At 39.4% G+C, this 27449-nt stretch overlaps 1 protein-coding gene across 5 annotated transcripts in view; it reads left to right on the forward strand.

The window, feature by feature from the left end:
- LOC128696198 (neural-cadherin-like) overlaps nt 1–27449 on the forward strand; it is a 703451-nt gene that overhangs the window by 624537 nt on the left and 51465 nt on the right. For all 5 annotated transcript variants that reach the window (XM_070094825.1, XM_070094826.1, XM_070094828.1 and 2 more), the window contains exons 6-7: nt 20447–20557; nt 21314–21479. In XM_070094825.1, the coding sequence (XP_069950926.1) occupies nt 20447–20557; nt 21314–21479 (277 nt within the window). The remainder of the gene's footprint in view (nt 1–20446; nt 20558–21313; nt 21480–27449) is intronic.

A 27449-nucleotide genomic window follows, 5' to 3' on the forward strand; every position in this document is an offset into this window, starting at 1 on the left:
TCCTTTGTACATTTTCCAGAGCATTTATATCCATTCTGTAATACGGTGACCAAAACTGTGCAGCATAATCTAAATGAGGCCTAACCAAGGATGTATAGAGTTGAACAACCTGAGGACTCCTATTATGTATGCTTCTTGATATGAAGCCAAGGATTCTATTAGCTTTATTGCGAACACTTATGCACTGCTGTCTTGGTTTCAGATTACTGCTAACCAGAACTCCTAAATCTTTTTCACAATCCGTAATATTAAGATCTACATTATTTAGTTTATATGTGGCATGGTTATTGTCCTGTCCAACATTTAGAACTTTGCATTTGTCTATATTAAACTGCATCTGCCACTTCTCCGACCACTGCATCAGTCTATTCAAATCTTCCTGGAGTGCTCGAATGTCCTCGTCAGAATGAATTCGACGGCCTATTTTGGTGTCATCGGCAAACTTGCCGATGTCGCTCTTTATGCCCTCATCTATGTCGTTTATGTAGATTGTGAACAGCAGGGGGCCCAACACCGACCCCTGTGGAACACCGCTCGTGACGCTTCCCCACTCTGATTTCTCCCCATTTATGCAAACTCTCTGCTGCCTATTTGTCAACCATGCCTCTATCCAGGAAAAAATTTCTCCTCCTATTCCATGTGCTTTAATTTTCCTCAATAGTCTCTGATGTGGGACCCTGTCAAAAGCCTTACTGAAGTCCATATACACAATATCATATTCATTACCATGATCTACCTCCTCAAATACCTTAGTGAAAAAAGTTAATAAATTCGTAAGGCAGGAACGCCCCTTTGTAAAACCATGCTGAGATTCGTTGATTAATTTATGCTTTTCAAGGTGGCTACGAACTGCCTCGGCAATTATTGATTCCATAAATTTTCCCACTATGGAGGTTAGGCTTATTGGTCTATAGTTCGAAGCTAAGGACCTGTCACCTGTTTTGAAAATAGGTATCACATTTGCCATTTTCCACTTATCTGGCACCATGCCAGTTTGTAGTGATATGTTGAAAAGATTAGCCAAAGGTGTGCTAAGCTCCTCTTTACATTCCTTTAGAACCCTTGCATACAGTTCATCAGGGCCTGGGGATTTGTTAGGTTTTAATTTATCTATTTGCCTAAGGACCATGTCACTTGTGACTCTAATCATGCACAGTTTATTATCGTCCTGTTCTACATAATTTATCATTACTGGAATATCGCTGGTATCCTCCTGTGTAAAAACTGAGAGGAAGTATGTGTTAAAAATTCTACACATTTCCTTATCACTGTCAGTGAGCTGACCCGAGGAACTTTTGAGTGGGCCTATCTTGTCCCTGATCTTACTTCTGTATACCTGAAAGAATCCTTTTGGGTAAGTCTTCGATTCTCTTGCAACTTTAACCTCATAATCTCTTTTTGCTTTTCTAATTCCCTTTTTTATTTCTCTCTTTAACTGAATATATCGATTTCGTAATTGCCCCTCTCCTCTTTTGATTTGCCTATATATGCCTAAACTAGTATGTGTACTTAAAGGGGTTGGGTAACAGAGGGTTAGGCAAAAATTCCAATTAGGAAAATATATCTATTTAGTCAACATAACATAACAGAAACACCTTAATCCTAAACGCCCAAATGAGGGTACACCAGAAACAGCTGGCTTGAGGTCCAGCCACTATAACTACTATGCCTCGTCAGCGCCAGGCCCACTCTACTCCCAACCTCATTTCATATTTCCTCGCTCCTCCCACAGCACCCTGACCATGTCAGAGCCTGGGTGAACATACAGGTAAGCCATATGAGAGCCTATGGCTTGAGTTGGATAAACAAAATGAGTGCACAACTACAAACTTATCTTAAATACACAGCATCTCCGACGCCAGCCTCTACACACCATGCTAACGTCACGTGACTCTCCCAAACCACGCTTACTCTGCGTACCCAAACATCCTTGGAAAATAAATCATTAACAGAATTTCTTTATAATTACAGTTAGAGTACTTTACAGTACCCCCAAATGCACATTATCAATTATAAAATTATTCTTTACAACTATAATATTCATACTATTATGGCACACTTCTCCACTATATGTACATTACGATGTCATGCAGAACCCTGCATAACACCCATGTATTTATCCAACCTAAATTTGAAACTACCCAAGGTTTAACCCTCAATAAACCCTACTAGGTAGACTGTTCCACTCATCAACTTCCCTATGTCCAAACCATTACTTTCCTATATCCTTTCAAAATCTAAATTTGTCTAATTTGAATCCATTATTGTGGGTTCTCTCTTGGAGAGAGATCCTCAAAACCTTATTTATATATTAATTTTTTGTTTTTATTATCACACTGGCCGATTCCCACCAAGGCAGGGTGGCCCGAAAAAGAAAAACCTTCACCATCATTCACTCCATCACTGTCTTGCCAGAAGGGTGCTTTACACTACAGTTTTTAAACTGCAACATTAACACCCCTCCTTCAGAGTGCAGGCACTGTACTTCTCATCTCCAGGACTCAAGTCCGGGGTTCAGAGAACCCATCTTCCACTTGTACACTTCGATCATGTCTTCCCTCATTCTTTGTCTTATAAGCGAATGTAGTTTAAGGATCTTCATTCTTTCTTCATAAAGAAGATTTCTAATGCTATGTATTAACCTTGTCATTCTTCACTGAATGTTTTCTAACAAATTTATATCCATTCTGTAAAACGGAGACCAGAACTGAACTGCGTAATCTAGGTGAGGCCTTACTAATGATGTATAAAGCTGCAGTATAACCCTGGACTTTTGTTGCTTACACTTCTTGATATAAATCACAGTACTCTATTTGCCTTATTGTGTAATCTTAGGCATTGCTGTCTTGGTTTAAAGTTGCTACTTAGCATAACCCCCAAATCCTTTTCGCATTCTGTACAGTTAAGTTCAACATTATTAAGCTGGTAGGCGCTAAGGTTATGAACATTTCCAAGCTTGAGAACTTTACATTTATCTAGATTGAACTGCATCTGCCACTTTCCTGACCACGAATTGAGTGTGTTTAAATGCTCCTGAAGTTCCGAGACATGAGTGTCTGAATCAGTTATCCTACCTATCTTCGTGTCATCAGCGAATTTGCTTATATCACTAGTAATTCCCTCGTCAAGGTCATTGATATATATTATAAACAAAAACGGGCCTAAAACCGATCCCTGTACATAGTACAAGACTGATTTCTCTTCATACTCATTGCTTTTCTTATTGTTTTTATCCAACTACAGTGCATTTACTATTGTGTCTTTGATGCTTGCTGTTTTTTAAGTTATTTATTTTTTATTATCACACTGGCCGATTCCCACCAAGGCAGGGTGGCCCGAAAAAGAAAAACTTTCACCATCATTCACTCCATCACTGTCTTGCCAGAAGGGTGCTTTACATTACAGTTTTTAAACTGCAACATTAACACCCCTCCTTCAGAGTGCAGGCACTGTACTTCCCATCTCCAGGACTCAAGTCCGGCCTGCCGGTTTCCCTGAACCCCTTCATAAATGTTACTTTGCTCACACTCCAACAGCACGTCAAGTATTAAAAACCATTTGTCTCCATTCACTCCTATCAAACACGCTCACGCATGCCTGCTGGAAGTCCAAGCCCCTTGCACACAAAACCTCCTTTACCCCCTCCCTGCAACCTTTCCTAGGCCGACCCCTATCTCGCCTTCCTTCCACTACAGACTGATACACTCTTGAAGTCACTCTGTTTCGCTCCATTCTCCCTACATGTCTAAACCACCTCAACAACCCTTCCTCAGCCCTGTGGACAACAGTTTTGGTAATCCCGCACCTCCTCCTAACTTCCAAACTACGAATTCTCTGCATTATATTCACACCACACATTGCTCTCAGACATGACATCTCCACTGCCTCCAGCCTTCTCCTCGCTGCAACATTCATCACCCATGCTTCACACCCATATAAGAGCGTTGGTAAAACTATACTCTCATACATTCCCCTCTTTGCCTCCAAGGACAAAGTTCTTTGTCTCCACAGACTCCTAAGTGCACCACTCACCCTTTTCCCCTCATCAATTCTATGATTCACCTCATCTTTCATAGACCCATCTGCTGACATGTCCACTCCCAAATATCTGAATACATTAACCTCCTCCATACTCTCTCCCTCCAATCTGATATCCAATCTTTCATCACCTAATCTTTTTGTTATCCTCATAACCTTACTCTTTCCTGTATTCACTTTCAATTTTCTTCTTTTGCACACCCTACCAAATTCATCCACCAATCTCTGCAACTTCTCTTCAGAATCTCCCAAGAGCACAGTGTCATCAATGAAGTACAGTACTTTATTGAGATGCTGACTCTAAGAGTATATTAAGAAAAAAAGGAACTTAGAGGCACTTCTAGAACTTATGCAAAAAAGTTTGGAGGAATTTCTGCTTATAAGTTTTTTTTAAAAATGACTCTCAGAAAATAATGCTGGTATGCCACACTATATACAGTGGACCCTTGACTAACGATTTTAATCCGTTCCATAGAGCTTGTCCTTAGCCAAATTTATTGTTAGCCGAATTAATTTTCCCCATAAGAAATAATGGAAATCCAATTAATCCGTTCCAGACAGCCAAAAAGCATTAAAAAGATTTTTTTTTTTTACATGAAATATACATTTCCCTACAAAGAAAACAATGAGACATGCACAATAAATACATAAATACTGAAATGACACTTACCTTTATTGAAGAGTATTGATGAGTGATGAGACACTGTTTTTCTTGACCACTGGGATTTTCAGAGTGATACATGAGTAAAGGCTTCACTTTGCAATCCCCACTAGCATTACAACAAAACATGAGAGTTAGCCTGTCTTTCATAGGCTCGTGTCGTGGGAGTGCCTTTTCCTCCTGAGTAATGTAGGTCCTGTTTGGCATTTTCTTCCAGAACAGACCTGTTTTGTCACAATTGAACACTTGTTGGGGTTGGAATTTTTCAGCTTCACCATGCCTTATCACACTGTGTATGTCACTATGATTCTTAATCTCACAAACCAATCTTTGTTGGCCTTAAATTCACCAGTATGAGCACTAGTTCCAGGCATTTTTTCCTGTTCACCTGGGTGTTAGTCAACTGGTGTGGGTCACATCCTGGGGGACAAGATTAAGGATCCCAATGGAAACAAGTTAGACAGTCCTCAATGACGCACTGACTTTCTTGGGTTATCCTGGGTGGCTAACCCTCTGGGGCTAATTGTTTCTCGTTAAGCCGCATCAACAACACACACTCCACATTTTCGAGTAGTACAGCTGATGGTGGTGCAGCAGCAGCTGACAGTGGTACAGCAGTAGCTGACAGTGGTACAGCAGCAGCTGACAGTGGTACAGCAGCAGCTGACGGTGGTGCAGCAGCAGCTGACGGTGGTGCAGCAGCAGCTGACGGTGGTACAGCAGCAGCTGACGGTGGTGCAGCAGCAGCTGACGGTGGTGCAGCAGCAGCTGACGGTGGTGCAGCAGCAGCTGACGGTGGTGCAGCAGCAGCTGACGGTGGTGCAGCAGCAGCTGACGGTGGTGCAGCAGCAGCTGACGGTGGTGCAGCAGCAGCTGACGGTGGTGCAGCAGCAGCTGACGGTGGTGCAGCAGCAGCTGACGGTGGTGCAGCAGCAGCTGACGGTGGTGCAGCAGCAGCTGACGGTGGTGCAGCAGCAGCTGACGGTGGTACAGCAGCAGCTGACGGTGGTACAGCAGCAGCTGACCATGGTACAGCAGCAGCTGACGGTGGTGCAGTAACAGCAGCAGCTAACCATGGTACAGCAGCAGCTGACGGTGGTGCAGTAACAGCAGCAGCTAACCATGGTACAGCAGCAGCTGACAGTGGTGCAGCAACAGCAGCAGCTGACGATGGTGCAGCAACAGAAGCAGCTGACGGTGGTACAGCAGCAGTTGACCTTGGTACGATAGTATTTCTCACTCTTTTTTAACACAGGGTTGGCACTAGAAGCTTTCTTTGGGCCCCATGGTGGCTTATTTAGCAGTTACAAGCAATATAAACAAAGGAATAATATAAAATATATTGCATGTATGCGTGAAACCGTCCTCCCTGGCTTGTAAACAATGGCACACTAGCTGAAGGCAGGGCAGCTGAGGCGCTCAGGCTGGACGGACAGGCAGACGCATTCGGGACGAATATCCTTACCTGAGTTTTTCATCATTGGTCGAGCCAATAATTTTACGCAAAAATGCATCGTTAACTGATTTTATCGTTAGTCGATGCCATTGTTGGTCGAGGGTCCAGTTATGGGTTTTAAATTTAAAATAATGCCTCCTGTATGTGTTGAGGATAAGGTTGAATAATGATAGAGGTAAAGTTCATTTAAGCATTCTGGCAGTGCAGATAGTGATATTAATTAAATATTGTAAATTACAATATTTAATATCATAAAATTTATTGATGGAAGAGAGAGCATTGTTTGGAAATGAAGGAATGTCCATATTGGGATGATTGGACTTGAGGCAAAAGAGGATTAGTTGTATGTAGTGGAGTAGAAGACTGTGGAGAGGTGTCAGTAAAAATAATACCAAGTGTGTCATAACAGTTGCAAATCACAGACCATGAGTGGAGTTTTGAGTGAATGGTTTTACTGTATAGGAGGGCACTATTTACATGGAGGGTTAGGTTCCAGGCTATCGCCGTAAAGTGTAAATCACCGTAAAACAAATCAATTATTTTCTTCACCTAAAATCCATATAAATGCTTCATAACATGTTTACACTATCATGTATTAAGTTAACAATAGAACTAGGCATTAAAAAAACAATAAAAAGTAAAATACACATACAGTTCACTCATTACTTACCTTAAAATATTTGTAGTCTTAATGAAGGGTGAGAGGTGAGTAGTATTTATTGTAGGAAGTCAGGTGTGGTAGCTTGCCCGGCTACCACACCTACACATAATATACAACATTTAAAGTGCCTCAGTGCAATTATTATTTCATTATTATTATTATTATTATTATTATTATTATTATTATTATTATTATGGTGCCTTCACCACTAGTGAGACACTCTCGGTGATTTTAAAGTGTACCTGAAGACCAGCACAGTGTGTAAATTTATGTACTGGTACACAAGTACAGTTTTCAGAGAATATATAAAATATGCAATAACTTTAAAACACTTGAAATTTTGGAAAGTTTCCATACATAATCAAGATGCGGAGCTCACAGAGGATGTAAACAGAATGGCAGGCGGACGCAGTAATGCTGAATCAGGGAGGGAGCCGTATAAACGAGTTTTGGTCATGATTTGAAATGTCCATATCAGTGACTCACTGTAAAGCGAAGCTCCATAGAGTGGGGACCCCTCTGTATTGATGAATAGTCTTCTCTCTAGGTGAACAATGAAGGGTGAACTAAAATAATAGTATTTTTGCAGTGTATTTACTGTACATTGCAAATGAATCTTGCATATACTTTATGTACATTCATATAAATAATGTTGCTTTTCCCTAAGCTTATAAGTGTAAAACATTTAGGAAGCTGGTGTAAAACCACCTGTATTTTTAAAGTTTTTGAGCCAAATTTTTTGCCAAGCAGGTGAAGTTTCACATGTGTCCCTCAAGTTTATAAAACGTTCTTGTCATTGATTTGAGAGTAAGGCAGTTATGGTGTGTAGAATTAGTGTTTATTTATTATTAAGGCCCTGCTTAATAATAATGTGACTGCTGTAAAATGATAGAATTGATTCACTTGGGTGTCCACAACTCAGCCATTCTGAAGCAGTGCTTGGTCTGTTTTTGTTAATTAAGCACCTGGTGCCATTCTTAACATTATCTTTGTCAACATATGGTAAAGCTCTTCAATCGAAGCCAACTAGAAAATCCAGTTAAGTTGAAGGAATCAATGGCAGACTGAAGAGTAATTTTTGTAACCCATTGGTAAGATTCTTTGGTTCTGCACCAGCACTGCATAAGTGATGGTTCTTTAGATACAACTTTGGCATGAGTCTGATAAAATAAACAAATTCATTTTCAATGCTATCGTGAATGTATGCAGAATGAACACTGATTTGTCCACATGGAACTATGATTTACTTGTATTAGAGGTGTGTGTTGTTTCAGAGCAGCACCCTCTTTCCTGTTGACTACTTGGTCATTGAGTGTTTTAAATATATATACAGTGGACCCCCGCATAACGATGGCATCGCATAGCGATTTTTCCGCATAACGATTACTTTTATCGCAAAATTTTTGCCCCGCATACCGATTAAAAACCCGCATACCGATTTTCGTCCGAGACGCGTCCAATGTGCCCTCACATGTGCCGGCCGTCCCATTGTTTACCAGCCAGCCTCCGCGGTAACATCCAAGCATACACTCGGAATATTTCGTATTATTACAGTGTTTTCGGTGGTGTTTCTGGAAAATAAGTGACCATGGGCCCCAAGAAAGCTTCTAGTGCCAACCCTGTGGTAAAAAGGGTGAGAATTAGTATGGAAATTAAGAAAGATTTTGAAGGGTTTGGGGCTAACCCTGAGAAGCCTATGCCAGTTGTGGAATCCATTGTGCCTACTTCAAAGATTAAGGAAATGTGTGCAGAGTGGTTTGAACTGCAAACCTTTATAGATGAAAATCACCCTGACACAGCTGTTGCAAGCCGTGCTTGTGACTATTTCAATGACAATGTTATGGCCCATTTTAGGAAAGTCTTGAAGAAACGGGAGGTACAGAGCTCTATGGACAGATTTGTTGTGCGACAGAGGTCCAGTGACTCTGAAGCTGGTCCTAGTGGCATTAAAAGAAGAAGGGAAGTAACCCCAGAAAAGGACTTGCTACCTCAAGTCCTAATGGAAGGGGATTCCCCTTCTAAACAGTAAGAAGATAATGCTCTCCCCTCCTCCCATCCCATCAATCATCACCAGATCTTCAATAAAAGTAAGTGTCATGTAATTGTGCATGCCTTTTTCAGTTTGTGTGTATTAAAATTAACATTTCATGTGGTAAAAAAAATTTTTTTTCATACTTTTGGGCGTCTTGCACGGATTAATTTTATTTCCATTATTTCTTATGGGGAAAATTAATTCGCATAACGATCATTTCGCATAACGATGAGCCCTCTTGCACGGATTAAAATCGTTAACCGGGGGTCCACTGTACTGCTTTTTTCTTTAACTTTCATTCCTGAAATGCCTTAAGTCAAAAAAAAAATGAAGATCATAGGCAACCCATTCCTGCAAATTTTTGTTTGTGGTTCGAGTTTAAGAAATATTTGTAAGGTAAACAAAGTTTATAACACATTCCTTTGTTTTGAGAGGAATCTTATTTTATTGATTGTGCTTTCATCAAGACTGAAGAATTCCTTCATGTCACTGAATACAAAGAAACTCCTGATAGTGTTTTTGTCATGAGAGCTAAAGAGCTTGTGTGATAGAGAAGAGCTTTGTTAATAGTAAGAATCCTGGCATGGGAATTGCAAAAAATGTGAGTTTAAAACAGATGACAAGATGTGGTCAAACATTTTGATTACATTTATTAGAAACCACTTTATGTAGTTATAGAGGCAACATCATGAAAGCCAATGCATATTGGTGAATTGGAAAATGCAGTATCTCTGAACATCTCTGAATGACTTGTATGAGTTTACTGCTTTTTTGAATTAGGAGGAGGAGGAGGAGGAAGAGGAGGAGGAGGAAAAGGAGGAAGAAGAAGAAGAAGAAGAAGAAGAAGAAGAAGAAGAAGAGGAAGAATAGTAGTAGTAGTAGTAGTTTGGCTGACTGGCTTCCACTAAGACAGTGACCTGGAAAAGAAGAAGCGTTTTCATAAGCTTTTCTTTTTACATTTAGTAATATATGCAGGAGAAGGGGTTACTAGCCCCTTGCTTCCAACATTTTAGTCACCTCTTACGATATTCTGTACATGACTTACGGAGGAAGGATTCTTCACTTCCCCATGGAGAATAATAATAATTTTTTTTTTTTTTAACAAGTTGGCCATCTCCCACCGAGGCAAGGTGACCCCAACAAGAAAATACTTAAATCATTCAACACTTTCACCTCACTCATACACATACATAATCACTGTTTTTGCAGAGGTACCCAGAACACAACAGTTTAGAAGCATATACAGTGGACCCTCGACCAGCGATATTAATCCGTTCCTGAGAGCTCATTGTTAATCGAAATTATCATTAGTCGAGTTAATTTTCCCCATAAGAAATAATGAAAATCAAATTAATCCGTGCAAGACACCCAAAAGTATTGAAAAAAAAATTTTTACCACATGAAATATTAATTTTAATACACACAAACTGAAGAAGGCATGCACAATTACATGACACTTACCTTCATTGAAGATCTGGTGATGATTGATGGGATGGGAGGAGGGGAGAGTGTTGATGGTGTTAGTGTTTAGAAGGGGAATCCCCTTCCATTAGGAATTGAGGTGGCAAGTCCTTTTTCAGGGTTACTTCCCTTCTTCTTTTAATGCCACTAGGACCAGCTTGAGAGTCACTGGACCTCTGTCGCACAACATATCTGACCATAGAGGCCTGTACCTCCCGTTCCTTTATGACATTCCTAAAGTGTTTCACAACATTGTCAGTGTCACAATTAAACACTTGTTCAGGTTTCAATTCTTCGCTGTCTATGTACTCCTTGAATTCCTGCACATATTTTTCAGCTGCTTTTTGGTTCAAACTGGCAGCCTCACCATGCCTTATCACACTATGTATGCCACTACGATTCTTAAATCTCTCAAACCAACCTTTGCTGGCCTTAAATTCACTCACATCACCACTAGTTGCTGGGATTTTTCTAATTAAATCCTCATGCAACTTCCTAGCCTTTTCACATATGATCGCTTGAGAGATGCTATCTCCTGCTATCTGTTTTTTGTTTATCCACACCAATAACAGTCTCTCAACATCTTCTGTCACTTGTGATCTCAGTTTCGAAAACACAGTTGCACCTTTGGCAAGAACAGCTTCCTTGATTGCCGTTTTCTTGGCCACAATAGTAGCGATGGTTGATTGGGGTTTTGTGTACAACCTGGCCAGCTCGGAGACATGCACTTGACTTTCATACTTAGCAATGATCTCTTTCTTCATATCCATAGTAATTCTCACCCTTTTTGCTGTAGGGTTGGCACTAGAAGCTTTCTTGGGGCCTATGGTGACTTACTTTGCAGGTGCAATCGCTAAAAAGGCTGTGATAATGTGAAATGTTCCGATTGTATGCTTGGAAGCGACTGCGGTGGCTGGCTGGCTTGTAAACACTGGCCAGAAGTGGACGCGTCTCAGACGGAGTGAATAGTGTTGGTAGAGTCTTTTAGCGCTAGTCGAGGCAAAATTTTTGCGTTAAAATGTATCGCTGGTCGGATTTATCGTTAATCGATGCCATCGTTGGTCGAGGGTCCACTGTACATATAAAGATATACACCATATCTCTCCAAACTGCCAATATCCCAAACCCCTCCTTTAAAGTGCAGGCATTGTACTTTCCATTTCCAGTACTCAAGTCCGGCTATATAAAAATAACCAGTTCCCTGAATCCCTTCACTAAATATTTCCCTGCTCACACTTCAACAACTCGTCAGGTCCCAAATACCATTCGTCTCCATTCACTCCTATCTAACACACTCGTGCGTGATTGCTGGAAGTCCAAGCCCCTCGCCCACAAAACCTCTTTTACCCCCTCCCTCCATCCTTTTCGAGGATGACCCCTACTCCGCCTTCCTTCCCCCCACAGATTTATACGCTCTCCATGTCATTCTAGTTTGATCCAATCTCTAAATGACCAAACCAGCCCTCTGACTAATACTTTTATTAACTCCACACCTTCTTCTAATTTCCACACTTCAAATTCTCTGCATAATATTTACACCACACATTGCCCTTAGACAGGACATCTCCATCACCTCCAATCGCCTCCTCGCTGCAGCATTTACAACCCAAGCTTCACACCCATATAAGAGTGTTGGTACCACTATACTCTCATACATTCCCTTCTTTGCCTCCATAGATAATGTTCTTTGTCTCCATATATACCTCAATGCACCGCTCACCTTTTTGCCTTCATCAATTTTATGGTTAACCTCATCCTTCATAAATCCATCTGCTGACATGTGAACTCCCAAATATCTGAAAACATTCACTTCTTCCATACCCATACTCTCCAGTTTGATATCCAATTTTTCTTTATCTAAATCATTTGATACCCTCATCACCTTACAGTAACCACCCAGGGGGGTACTACCATCCTGCCAAGTGAGTGTAAAATGAAAGCCTGTAATTGTTTTACATGATGGTAGGATTGCTGGTGTCTTTTGTCTGTCTCATAAATACGCAAGATTACAGGTATGTCTTGCTACTTCTACTTACACTTAGGTCACACTACACATACATGTACATGTTTATTTATACACACTCATCTGAGTTTTCTTTGATTTTATCTTAATAGTTCTTGGTCTTATTACTTTTCCTTTTATATCCATGGGGAAGTGGAATAAGAATCTTTCCTCCGTAAGCCATGCGTGTTCTAAAAGTCAACTAAAATGCCGGGAACAATGGGCTAGTAACCCCTTTTAATGTAAAGATTACTAAAAAGAAGAAGAAGAAAATTGTCAAAGTGGGAAGTCTGAATGTGCATGGATGTTATGCAAATGATAAGAAAGAGATGATTGTGGATGTTATGAATGAGAAGAAGCTCGATGTCCTGGCTTTAAGTGAAACAAAGCAGAAGGGGGTGGGAGAGTTTCAATGGAGAGGAATAAATGGGATTAGGTCAGGGGTTTCAAATAGAGTTAGAGCTAAAGAAGGAGTAGCAATAATGTTGAAGGATAAGCTATGGCAGGAAAAGAGGGACTATAAATGTATTAATTCAAGGATTATGTGGAGTAAAATAAAGATTGGATGTGAAAAGTGGGTTATAATAAGCGTGTATGCACCTGGAGAAAAGAGAAGTGTAGAGGAGAGAGAGAGATTTTGGGAAATGTTGAGTGAATGGGTGGGGAGTTTTGAATCAAGTGTGAGAGTAATGGTGGTTGGGGATTTCAATGCTAAAGTGGGTAAAAATGAAATGGAGGGAGTAGTAGGTAAATTTGGGGTGCCAGGGGTAAATGTAAATGGGGAGCCTTTAATTGAGCTATGTGTAGAAAGAGATTTGGTAATAAGTACTACATATTTGTAAAGTAAAAGGACACAAGTGCAACTAATGTGACATTTATTGTGGCAACGTTTCACTCTCCAGGAGCTTTATCAAGCCATTACAAACAATACATGGACACAGAGGGTATATAAAGGCTCAGAGTGAGGTGTAATACTAGTGAGGTACCATTTCGATGTTCACTAGTGGTGGTAGTAGTAGTAGTAGTAGTAGTGGTAGTGACAAAAGTAATACAATATGGTAGAGCAATTAATTCGTACATGAGTAAAAGGATATAAAAGCTATTACTTGGGTAATATAAAAATAGGTTGGACAAATATAGAGTGGAATGAGGCAGCTTGTTTCAGTGTTCACTCTCTGTGCTTTGTGTAGTATAATAGGAGAGACTATGTGATGGCAGGGTTTACTGTTTTCAGGAGGATTCTTGCTAAGACTTCGGAGATGGTGAAGCTGCCGTTGTTTTGTTTAATTGTATTCGAAACAGCGATCAGTGCTGATTCGAGGCACTTGCGTCTGCGGAAATTAGTTTCCTTGATCACTAATTGGGCGTCTCTGAATTTCATGAGATGATTGGTGGAATTTCGGTGTTGTACACAGGCGTTGTTCAAGTTTATCGTTCCTACATGCGTAAATGTGTTCATTGAGGCGGGTGTCGAGGTTTCTGGCTGTTTCACCTACGTAAATCTTGTCACAGCCTCCACAGGGTATAGTGTAAACTCCTGCATTGACTGGTTCGTGGTGCTTGGATTTTGTCCTGGTTATAACCTTTATTGAAGTCGCCATCGCTTCTAGCACTTCAATAAAGGATATAACCAGGACAAAATCCAAGCACCACGAACCAGTCAATGCAGGAGTTTACACTATACCCTGTGGAGGCTGTGACAAGATTTACGTAGGTGAAACAGCCAGAAACCTCGACACCCGCCTCAATGAACACATTTACGCATGTAGGAACGATAACTTGAACAACGCCTGTGTACAACACCGAAATTCCACCAATCATCTCATGAAATTCAGAGACGCCCAATTAGTGATCAAGGAAACTAATTTCCGCAGACACAAGTGCCTCGAATCAGCACTGATCGCTGTTTCAAATACCTGGAGAGCAAAATGTTGCCACAATAAATGTCACATTAGTTGCACTTGTGTCCTTTTACTTTACATATTGTCGGTAATTCTACCAACTTTATTACTACATATTTAATGAAAAAGAGAATAAATAAATATATAAGGTATGATGTAGCACATAATGAAAGTAGTTTATTAGATTATGTATTGGTGGATAAAAGGTTGATGGGTAGGCTCCAGGATGTACATGTTTATAGAGGGGCAACTGATATATCGGATCATTATTTAGTTGTAGCTACAGTTAGAGTAAGAGGTAGATGGGACAAGAGGAAGGTGGAAACAACAAGTAAGAGGGAGGTGAAAGTGCATAAACTAAGGGAAGAGGAAGTTCGGGTGAGATATAAGCGACTATTGGCAGAAAGGTGGGCTAGTGCAAAGATGAGTAGTGGGGGGGTTGAAGAGGGTTGGAATAGTTTTAAAAGTGCAGTATTAGAATGTGGGGCAGAAGTTTGTGATTATAGGAGGGTGGGGGTAGGAGGAAAGAGGAGTGATTGGTGGAATGATGAAGTAAAGGGTGTGATAAAAGAGAAAAAGGTAGCTTATGAGAGGTTTCTACAAAGCAGAAGTGTTATAAGAAGAGCAGAGTATATGGAGAGTAAAAGTAAGGTGAAGAGAGTGGTGAGAGAGTGCAAAAGGAGAGCAGATGATAGAGTGGGAAAGGCACTTGTCAAGAAATTTTAATGAAAATAAGAAAAAATTTTGGAGTGAGTTAAACAAGTTAAGAAAGCCTAGGGAAAGTATGGATTTGTCAGTTAAAAACAGAGTAGGGGAGTTAGTAGATGGGGAGAGGGAGGTATTAGGTAGATGGCGAGAATATTTTGAGGAACTTTTAAATGTTAAGGAAGAAAGAGAGGCGGTAATTTCATGCACTGGTCAGGGAGGTATACCATCTTTTAGGAGTGAAGAAGAGCAGAATGTAAGTGTGGGGAGGTACGTGAGGCATTACGTAGAATGAAAGGGATTAAAGCATCTGGAACTGATGGGATCATGACAGAAATGTTTAAAGCAGGGAGGGATATAGTGTAGGAGTAGTTGGTACTTTTGTTTAATAAATGTATGAAAGAGGGGAAGGTACCTAGGGATTGGTGGAGAGCATGTATAATCCCTTTATATAAAGGGAAAGGGGACAAAAGAGATTGTAAAAATTATAGAGGAATAAGTTTACTGAGTATACCAGGAAAAGTGTACAGTAGGGTTATAATTGAAAGAATTAGAGGTAAGACAGAATGTAGGATTGCGGATGAGCAAGGAGGTTTCAGAGTGGGTAGGGGATGTGTAGATGAAGTGTTTACATTGAAGCATATATGTGAACAGTATTTAGATAAAGGTAGGGAAGTTTTTATTGCATTTATGGATTTAGAAAAGGCATATGATAGTGGATAGAGGAGCAATGTGGCAGATGTTGCAAGTATATGGAATAGGTGGTAAGTTAATAAATGCTGTAAAGAGTTTTTATGAGGATAGTGAGGCTCGGGTTAGGGTGTGTAGAAGAGAGGGAGAATACTTCCCGGTAAAAGTAGGTCTTAGACAGGGATGTGTAATGTCACCATGGTTGTTTAATATATTTATAGATGGGGTTGTAAAAGAAGTAAATACTAGGGTGTTCGGGAGAGGGGTGGGATTAAATTTTGGGGAATCAAATTCAAAATGGGAATTGACACAGTTACTTTTTGCTGATGATACTGTGCTTATTGGAGATTCTAAAGAAAAACTCAAAGGTTAGTGGATGAGTTTGGGAATGTGTGTAAAGGTAGAAAGTTGAAAGTGAACATAGAAAAGAGTAAGATGATGAAGGTATCAAATGATTTAGATTAAAGAAAAATTGGACATCAAATTGGGGAGGAGGAGTATGGAAGAAGTGAATGTTTTCAGATACTTGGGAGTTGACGTGTCGGTGGATGGATTTATGAAGGATGAGGTTAATCATAGAATTGATGACGGAAAAAAGGTGAGTGGTGCATTGAGGTATATGTGGAGTCAAAAAACGTTATCTATGGAGGCAAAGAAGGGAATGTATGAAAGTATAGTAGTACCAACACTCTTATATGGGTGTGAAGCTTGGGTGGTAAATGCAGCAGCAAGGAGATGGTTGGAGGCATTGGAGATGTCCTGTTTAAGGACAATGTGTGGTGTAAATATTATGCAGAAAATTCAGAGTGTGGAAATTAGGAAAAGGTGTGGAGTTAATGAAAGTATTAGTCAGGGGGCAGAAGAGGGGTTGTTGAGGTGGTTTGGTCATTTAGAGAGAATGGATCAAAGTAGAATGACATGGAAAGCATATACAGTGGACCCCCGCTTAACGATCACCTCCAAATGCGACCAATTATGTAAGTGTATTTATGTAAGTGCGTTTGTACGTGTATGTTTGGGGGTCTGAAATGGACTAATCTACTTCACAATATTCCTTATGGGAACAAATTCGGTCAGTACTGGCACCTGAACATACTTCTGGAATGAAAAAATATCGTTAACCGGGGGTCCACTGTAAATCTATAGGGGGAGGAAGGCGGGGTAGGGGTCGTCCTCGAAAGGGTTGGAGAGAGGGGGTAAAGGAAGTTTTGTGGGCGAGGGGCTTGGACTTCCAGCAAGCATGCGTGAGCGTGTTAGATAGGAGTGAATGGAGACGAATGGTACTTGGGACCTGACGATCTGTTGGAGTGTGAGCAGGGTAATATTTAGTGAAGGGATTCAGGGAAACTGGTTATTTTCATATAGTCGGACTTGAGTCCTGGAAATGGGAAGTACAATGCCTGCACTTTAACCCTTTCAGGGTCCAAGGCCAAAATCTGAAGTGGTGTGCCAGTGTCCAAGAATTTTCAAAAAAAAAAAATTGTTATTTTTTCTTATGAAATGGTAGAGAATCTTTTTGTGAATGTAATAAAACAAAAAGTACGAAATTTGATGGAAAACTGACGAAATTATGCTCTCGTGAATTTTGATGTGTCAGCGATATTTACGAATCGGCGATTTTGCCGACTTTGACTGCCATTTTAGGCCAATTACATTATTCCAGTCAACCAAATTCTTAGCTATTTCACTAATATTACTTCTATTCTATCGATTGAGCACAAGAAATCCCCAAGTCAACTGTTTCAACTACAAAATAAAGTGACCGGAAATTGGTAATTTGGCCAATTTAACACAGTTCAAAATATTCCAATTTCAAAATGGGGTCCAGAATAAACAATGTAGGTATTCCTGGCACTAAACTAACATTAACTCTGTTCATTAGTTACGTTTTGAGGCTTTACAAATAAATTCCGTTTTGATTTTTAATTCACATAATGAATTTTTATTCACACCAAAAAATAGAAGATTTACTGTTATGCAATATTGTAATAATTGTATAAATATCATCACCACATTTGTGAATGTATATTAGACCCACCAGCTGGCGTGTATTAGACGTGTGAGGTCGTTTGTTTACTCTTGAACATCGGCAAAAATTTAACATTTCCGCCACTTTGAGCTCAGTTTCAAGCCATTTCCAGTGCTAACACCAATCAAAATTATTTCTATTTCTGTAATATGTCTTCCATTCTATCAAATGAGACCAAGAAATCACAAATACAACTATACAAAACATACGAAAAAACACTGCAAAGTCTCTGTTTTAATCGAAAATCATGGTCTCAGTTTTTTTTCTCTCATTATACACAGTGTGCTGCAGGATTTGTTTTATGTGGTGCACACATACCACATAGATGTATTCTCTCATATCTAGGCCCAAATTTACCACTCACAGTTTATCAGAGTGAGCTGAGCTCATGACGTAGATCTACAGTTTGGACCCTGATCGTAAAGCCGTAGATCTACGGGACAGACCCTGAAAGGGTTAAAGGAGGGGTTTGGGATATTGGCAGTTTGGAGGGATATGTTGTGTATCTTTATATGTATATGCTTCTAGACTGTTGTGTTTTGAGCACCTCTGCAAAAACAGTGATAGTGTGTGAGTATGGTGAAAGTGTTTTCTTTTTGGGTATTTTCTTTTTTGGGTCACCCTGTGTCGGTGGGAGACGGCCGACTTGTTGGAAAAAAAAATCACCTTGCTCTTTTGTATATTCACTTTCAACTTTCTACCTTTACACACACACCCAAACTTGTCCACTAACCTTGGCAACTTTTCTTTAGAATCTCCCATAAGCACAGTATTATCAGCAAAAAGTAACTGTGTCAATTCCCATTTTGTATTTGGTTAAGAGATTCAGGGAAACCAGTTAGCCGGACTTTAGTCCTAGAAGTGGGAAGTACAGTGCCTGCACTTCAAAGGAGGGGTCGGGGATATTGGCTGTGTGGAGTGACATCTAAACTGTCATATATGAGCGCCTCTACAGAGGCAGTGATTATGTGTGAATTATGGTGAAAGTGTTGAATGATGAAAGTTTTTCTTTCTTTTTTGGGTTTTTCTTTCTTTTTGGGATTTTCTTTCTTTCTTGGGGTTTTCTTTCTTTTTGGGTTTTCTTTATTTTTGGGGTTTTTCTTCCTTTTTGGGTCACCCTGCCTTGGTGGGAAACGGCCGATGTCAAAAAAAAAAAAAAAAAAAAAAAAAAAAAAAATAGCTTAAACATTTTGTCCCAGAAGTATTTAAATGTGAACTGTGGCAGGAACCCCATCTGTTGTACAGTACTTAAGTACATGTTTACCTGACCTCAGAAAATGAAAAATGTTTTGAAAAGCAATTTTTTTTTTCTTAGTGTTTTTTTTTTTTTTTTCAAAAGAATGACAAAATTTCCTCGCTGAAATTTCCATCCTTGATGTTTGTTTAACCCTTTCAGAGTCCAGAGGCCAAATTTCAAAGGGTGCACCAGTGTCCAAGAATTTTCAAAAAATAATTTTGTTATTTTTCTTACAAAATGGTAGAGAATCTTTTTCTGAAGGTAATAAAACAAAAAGTATGAAATTTGATGGAAAACTGACGAAATTGTGCTCTCCTGAATTTTGACGTGTCAGCGATATTTATGCATCGGCGATTTTGCGGATTTTGACTCCCATTTTAGACCAATTACATTATTCCAGTTGACTAAATTCTTAGCTATTTCACTAGTATTACTTCTATTCTATCGATTGAGCACAAGAATTTGCCAAGTCAACTGTTTTAACTACAAAATAAAGTGATTGGTAATTTGTCCAATTTAATGCAAAGTTCAAAATGCTCCAATTTCAAAATAGGGTCTAGAATAAACAATGTAGGCATTCCTGGCACTAAACTAACATTTCCTCTGTTCATTAATTACATTTTCAGGCTTTTCTAATGAATTCCATTTTGATTTTTTATTCACAAAAGAATTTTTATTCAAACCAAAAAATAGAAGATTTACTGTTATGCAATATTGTAATAATTGTACAAATAATATCAGCACATTTGTGAATGTATATTAGACCCACCAGCAGGCATGTATTAGATGTGTGAGGTCATTTGTTTACTCTTGAACATTGGCAAAAATTTAACATTTCCTCTACTTTGAGCTCAGTTTCAAGCCATTTCCAGTACTAAAATCAATCAAAATCATCTATATTTCTGTAATATGTCTTCCATTCTATCAAATGAGACCAAGAAATCGCAAATACATATAAAAAACATATGAAAAAAACCTGCAAAATCGCTGTTTTAATTGAAAATTACGGTCTCGTATTTTTCTTGCATTATGCACTATGTGCTGCAGGATTTGTTTTATGTGGTGCACATATACCACATAGATGTATTCTCTCATATCAAGGTCAAAATTTACTGCTCACAGCTTATTAGAGTGAGCTGAGCTCATGACATACATCTACAGTTTTGACCCTCAACGTAAAGCTGTAGATCTATGGCACAGACCCTCAAGGGGTTAAACATGAGTGACTTTGACTGGCCATGTCAGCAGTTGCTAGTTTGCTGGAACAGCCTACTTGCCAAAGCCAGGACAAGCAGTCCTATAAAAAATTCTTTTGGAAACACTGTGAGAGTTGTAATGGATGCAACCTGTACAAGTCACTGGCTGCTTCTTCTTCCCTAGGTTCCTAGAGATGGTCACTAACAGAGAAACATAAGTGAAATAATCCATGACAGTCTAGGTTAAAAATATATTTAGACAGTAGAAATAATTATAGTAAGAGTTTTTAAGGTATTCAAAAGATGACAAAATGAAAAGTAAATTTTGTTAGTTTTCTCTGTAATATTTTTATTAATATGTTTATTTTCTGTTACAGCTAACAATTAAGGTGACAGATGTCAATGACAACCCGCCAAAATTTGATCTTCCTGACTACCAGGCACACAACATAGATGAAGACATTCCAATTGGTTCATCTATTCTCAGGGTAAGGCTTACATTCTTGATATGATCTGTACTTCATGTGACAATTTGAAGTTACTTTCTTGTTATGTACTTCCTCTGCATATGTACTGATATTTGTTTTTGTATTGTATTATCATAATTTGCATAAATCTATTTGATTTTTAAGTCTTCTTTCTTTCATACAAGGCCCCAAAAGGAAAAACGAAAGTTTCTCCTTTTACATTTAGTAATATATACAGGAGAAGAGGTTACTAGCCCCTTGCTCCCGGCATTTTAGTTGCCTCTTACAACACGCATGGCTTACGGAGGAAGAATTCTGTTCCACTTCCCCATGGAGATAAGAGGAAATAAACAAGAATAAGAACTAGAAAGAAAATAGAAGAAAACCCAGAGGGGTGTGTATATATGTGCTTGTACATGTATGTGTAGTGTGACCTAAGTGTAAGTAGAAGTAGCAAGACGTACCTGAAATCTTGCATGTTCATGAGACAGAAAAAAGGACACCAGCAATCCTACCATCATGTAAAACAATTACAGGCTTTCGTTTTACACTCACTTGGCAGGACGGTAGTACCTCCCTGGGCGGTTGCTGTCTACCAACCTACTACCTATTTGATTTTTAAGTATACAATCCAAAATTTGTTGTAAAAATGTCTTGGGTTATTAGATAAAATTTACTGAAATTCAGATAAGATCTCTCCTTTTAATATTTGATTATTGTTATAACTACCTCATGATTTTTCTTGTTTAATCAATTAATATGCTCTTAAACTTGCAGGTGAAAGCACGTGACGAAGATTCTGGCACAAATGCTGAAATTACATACTCTGTTTCTGATGACCACTTTCGTGTAGACAACAAAGGAATAATATATAACCGCAAAACCCTTGATGCTGATGACAACAATGCTTATTATGAATTTATGGTTACAGCTACTGACAGAGGTAGGTGGCTTTTATCGGTCAGTATACATAACGATACGGGATTAAAAACGTGAATTTGATCTTGTATTTTATGTACGTACAGTAAACCTTCTTGTAACATGTGGGTTACGTTCCTGAAAAATTGGTGCACGTGAAAAAGTGCAATATGAAGTGAAGAACACATGAGAATAAGAGGGTTATGCTCCAGACACCTTCAGATTTACTAAACAACTTCCTCAATATCATTTTTTTTTTTAATAAGTCAGCTGTCACCTACCACAGCAGGATGACCCAAAATAAAAGAAAATCCCCAAAAAGAAAATACTTTCATCATCATTCAACACTTTCACCTCACTCACACATAATCCCTGTTTTTGCAGAGGTGCTCAGGATACAACAGTTTAGAAGCATATATGTACAGCAGGGCCCCGCTTTACGGCATTTCACTTTACGGCGTTCCGCTAATACGGTCATTTCAAATTATGACCAAAACTCGCTATACGGCTCCCCCCACCTGACTTTCTCATACGGTCACCGCGCCCCACCCTGTTTGTTTACATTCTTCGTGAGCTCAGTAAGCACTAAGTCTCTCCATTTTGTCTGGAAACTCCAAAATTTCATATGTTTTTAAAAGTTATTTCATATTTTATATATACTCTGATAATTATACTTATGTATCAGTCTGTAGTGGAAGGAAGGCAGGGTAGGGGTCGGCCTAGGAAAGGTTGGAGGGAGGGGGTAAAGGAGGTTTTGTGTGCAAGGGGCTTGGACTTCCAGCAGGCATGCGTGAGCGTGTTTGATAGGAGTGAATGGAGACAAATGGTTTTTAATACTTGACGTGCTGTTGGAGTGTGAGCAAAGTAACATTTATGAAGGGATTCAGGGAAACCGGCAGGCCGGACTTGAGTCCTGGAGATGGGAAGTACAGTGCCTGCACTCTGAAGGAGGGGTGTTAATGTTGCAGTTTAAAAACTGTAGTGTAAAGCACCCTTCTGGCAAGACAGTGATGGAGTGAATGATGGTGAAAGTTTTTCTTTTTTGGGCCACCCTGCCTTGGTGGGAATCGGCCAGTTTGATAATAAAATAAAAAAAAATGTATACCTGTACTTAAATAAACTTACATACTGTGCTGGCATGCAGGTACACATTAAAATCAGTAAGAGTGTCTTATGTCTCCAGACGTCATATTAGTATTGATAATAATAATCATCGAGTCTCATTTAAATGTCGTATATTACGTTAAATACACATTTTCATTAATCCATCTATGATATTTTTTCAAAATTATGTAAAAAGCACGATACATAACATAAAAAGATGATAAATACACCCCACAATAGATTAAATAAACATAAATATGAGATATGGTAGCAGACGACTTGCACAAGCGACGCCATATTAGAAATGATGATAATAATAATAATCACCGAGTCTCATTAAATGTTGTATATTATGTTAATATACACATTTTCATTAATCCATCCATGATATTTTTTTCAAAATTATATAATAAACACGATACATAACATAAAAAGATGATAAATACACCCTACAATAGAATAAATAAACATAAATATGAGATGTGGTAGCCAGATAACTTGTACAAGTGACGCCAAGAATAACATTTTCTCTAATCTAACATGAGAGAAAATGTGTTACTGGGGGTAACTGTAGAAAATTATTCCTTTCGTATGTATGTAAGTTTATTCAGGTATACACAAATACAGTTACATAGATTATCATACATAACAACATATGTGTAGAGAACCTAGGATAACCCAAAAAAGTCAGAGTGACTTATTTCCATTGCCTTCACTCAGAGCATCATTTCTTCTCAAAATGATGTTACATGAGAATGGGAGTGTTCTTCTTTATTTATTCTATCGTATCAGTGTAGAGACAACCTGTACACAATGTAACTTGTACACAAACCAGACGTGTACACTTTGTTTACAAAACTTACCTTCGCCTGGTTTGTTTACATAACTCTGCGCCTGTACTCTCTCATGCACTCATTCTTTCTCTCTCTCATTTATTCGTTTTATCTCATTTACTTACTCCTGACCCTACATTAAGACTACAAATATTTTAAGGTAAGTAATGAGTGAACTGTATATACATTTTATCGCTCTGGGATGCTTAAATGTAATAGAATATTATGTGTAGGTGGGTTGGCCTGGTATGGTAGCCCGACTGACTACCATACATACCACACTTGATTTTTTACAATAAATACTACTCGTCTCACCCTATATTTTAAGGTAAGTAATGAGTGAACTGTATATACATTTTATCGCTCTGGGATGCTTAAATATCATAGAATTGTATGTGTGGGTGGGGTGGCCTTGTATGGTAGCCTGGCTGACTACCATACATACCACACTTGATTTCTTACAATAAATACTACTTGTCTCACCCTAGATTAAGACTATAAATATTTTAAGGTAAGTAATGAGTGCACTATGTGTGTATTGTACTTTTTTATTGTTTTTTGATGCCTGGTTCTATTGCTAACTTAATATATGTTAGTGTAAACTTGTTATCTAGTGTTTGTATGCATTTGTAAGTGGAAAAAAAGGGTGTTCCACTTTATGGCGGTTTCCGCTTTACGGCGGTAGCCTGGAACCTAACCAGCCGTATAAGTGGGGCCCTACTGTATAAATATACACAACATATCCCTCCAAATTGCCAATATCCCAAACCCCTCCTTTAAAGTGCAGGCATTGTACTTCCCATTTCCAGGACTTGAGTCCAGCTATATAAAAATAACCGGTTTCCCTGAATCCCTTCACTAAATATTACCCTGCTCACACTCCAACAGCTTGTCAGGTCCCAAATGCCATTCGTCTATATTCACTCCTACCTAACACGCTTATGCATGCTTGCTGGAAGTCCAAGCCCCTCGCCAACAAAACCTCCTTTACCCCCTCCCTCCAACCTTTTCAAGGACGACCCCTACCCCGCCTTCCTTCCCCTACAGATTTATATGCTCTCCATGTCATTCTACTTTGATCCATTCTCTCTAAATGACCAAACCACCTCAACAACCCCTCTTCAGCCCTCTGACTAATACTTTTATCAACTCTACACCTCCTGATTTCCACACTCTGAATTTTCTGTATAATATTTACACCACACATCGCCCTTAGACAGGACATCTCCATTGCCTCCAACCGTCTCTATGCTACAACATTTACAACCCAAGCTTCACACCCATATAAGAGTGTTGGTACCACTATACAGTGGAACCTCAAAAATCGAACGTATCACATATTGAATGCTTCGAAAATAGGACCATTTTTTCGGACAGTGTCCCTATTATCAAACGCGCCCCTATTTTCGGACCGCCGGGTACGGGATATGTCTGCGGGCCAGCTCGGTCCGCGTCCCTGCGCAGGCGCCGTGAGCAGTCTAGCTTTGTTTATGCTTGAGTGAACACTAACCTGCGCTCTCATTCACACATTTTACGATTATTTTGTTGTGTTTAGTGCTTGTGGCACTGTGAAATAAGCTGCCATGGGCCCAAAGAAACTTGCTAGTGGTACCCCTGTGGTAAAGAAAGTGAGAAACACCATAGATGTGAAGAAGGAAATAATACAGAAGTATGAGAGTGGTGTGAGACTTGTTGAGCTTGCCAGGATGTATGGGAAAAACAAGTCGACCATCGGTTCTATCCTGTCAAAGAAAGAACAAATCAAGGAAGCTGATGTTGCGAAAGGTATTATTTTTTTTTTTTTCAACAAAGTCGGCCGTCTCCCACCGAGGCAGGGTGACCCAAAAAAGAAAGAAAATCCCCAAAAAGAAAATACTTAAATCATCATTCAACACTTTCACCACACTCACACAGTATCACTGTTTTTGCAGAGGTGCTCAGAATACAACAGTTTAGAAGCATATACGTATAAAGATACACAACATATCCCTCCAAACTACCAGTATCCCAAACCCCTCCTTTAAAGTGCAGGTATTGTACTTCCCATTTCCAGGACTCAAGTCCGACTATAAGAAAATAACCGGTTTCCCTGAATCCCTTCACTAAATATTACCTGCTCACACTCCAACAGATCGTCAGGTCCCAAGTATCATTCGTCTCCATTCACTCCTATCTAACACGCTCATGCATGCTTGCTGGAAGTCCAAGCCCCTCGCCCACAAAACTTCCTTTACCCCCTCTCTCCAACCCTTTCGAGGACGACCCCTACCCCGCCTTCCTTCCCCTATAGATTTATATGCTTTCTATGTCATTCTACTTTGATCCATTCTCTCTAAATGACCAAACCACCTCAACAACCCCTCTTCTGCCCTCTGACTAATGCTTTTATTAACTCCACACCTTCTCCTAATTTCCACACTCTGAATTTTCTGCATAATATTTACACCACACATTGCCCTTAGACAGGACATCTCCACTGCCTCCAACCGTCTCCTCTCTGCTGCATTTATCACCCAAGCTTCACATCCATATAAGAGTGTTCGTACCACTATACTTTCATACATTCCCTTCTTTGCCTCCATAGATAGTGTTTTTTGACTCCACATTTACCTCAATGCACCACTCACCTCTTTTCCCTCATCAATTCTATGATTAACCTCATCCTTCATAAATCCATCCGCCGACACGTCAACTCCCAAGTATCTGAAAACATTCACTTCTTCCATACTCCTCCTCCCCAATTTGATATCCAATTTTTCTTTATCTAAATCATTTGATACCCTCATCACCTTGTAGGTAGGTAGGTTGGTAGACAGCAACCACCCAGGGAAGTACTACCGTCCTGCCAGATGACTGTGAAACAGAAACCTGTAACTGTTTTACATGATGGTAGGATTGCTGGTTTTCTTTTTCTGTCTCATAAACACGCTAAGATAACAGGGATATCTTGCTACTCCTACTTACACTTTGGTCACACTTCACAGACACGCACATGCATATATATATATACATGCATCTAGGTTTTTCTCCTTTTTCTAAATAGCTCTTGTTCTTTTTTATTTCTTCTATTGTCCATGGGGAAGTGGAAAAGAATCTTTCCTCCGTAAGCCATGCGTGTCGTATGAGGCGACTAAAATGCCGGGAGCAATGGGCTAGTAACCCCTTCTCCTGTATACATTTACTAAAAAAGAGAAGAAGAAAAAACTTTATAAAACTGGGTTGCTTAAATGTGTGTGGATGTAGTGCGGATGACAAGAAACAGATGATTGCTGATGTTATGAATGAAAAGAAGTTGGATGTCCTGGCCCTAAGCGAAACAAAGCTGAAGGGGGTAGGAGAGTTTCAGTGGGGGGAAATAAATGGGATTAAATCTGGAGTATCTGAGAGAGTTAGAGCAAAGGAAGGGGTAGCAGTAATGTTAAATGATCAGTTATGGAAGGAGAAAAGAGAATATGAATGTGTAAATTCAAGAATTATGTGGATTAAAGTAAAGGTTGGATGCGAGAAGTGGGTCATAATAAGCGTGTATGCACCTGGAGAAGAGAGGAATGCAGAGGAGAGAGAGAGATTTTGGGAGATGTTAAGTGAATGTATAGGAGCCTTTGAACCAAATGAGAGAGTAATTGTGGTAGGGGACCTGAATGCTAAAGTAGGAGAAACTTTTAGAGAGGGTGTGGTAGGTAAGTTTGGGGTGCCAGGTGTAAATGATAATGGGAGCCCTTTGATTGAACTTTGTATAGAAAGGGGTTTAGTTATAGGTAATACATATTTTAAGAAAAAGAGGATAAATAAGTATACACGATATGATGTAGGGCGAAATGACAGTAGTTTGTTGGATTATGTATTGGTAGATAAAAGACTGTTGAGTAGACTTCAGGATGTACATGTTTATAGAGGGGCCACAGATATATCAGATCACTTTCTAGTTGTAGCTACACTGAGAGTAAAAGGTAGATGGGATACAAGGAGAATAGAAGCATCAGGGAAGAGAGAGGTGAAGGTTTATAAACTAAAAGAGGAGGCAGTTAGGGTAAGATATAAACAGCTATTGGAGGATA

This window comes from Cherax quadricarinatus, chromosome 48, assembly GCF_038502225.1.
Source record: "Cherax quadricarinatus isolate ZL_2023a chromosome 48, ASM3850222v1, whole genome shotgun sequence".
NCBI classification, from domain to species: Eukaryota; Metazoa; Arthropoda; class Malacostraca; order Decapoda; family Parastacidae; genus Cherax; species Cherax quadricarinatus.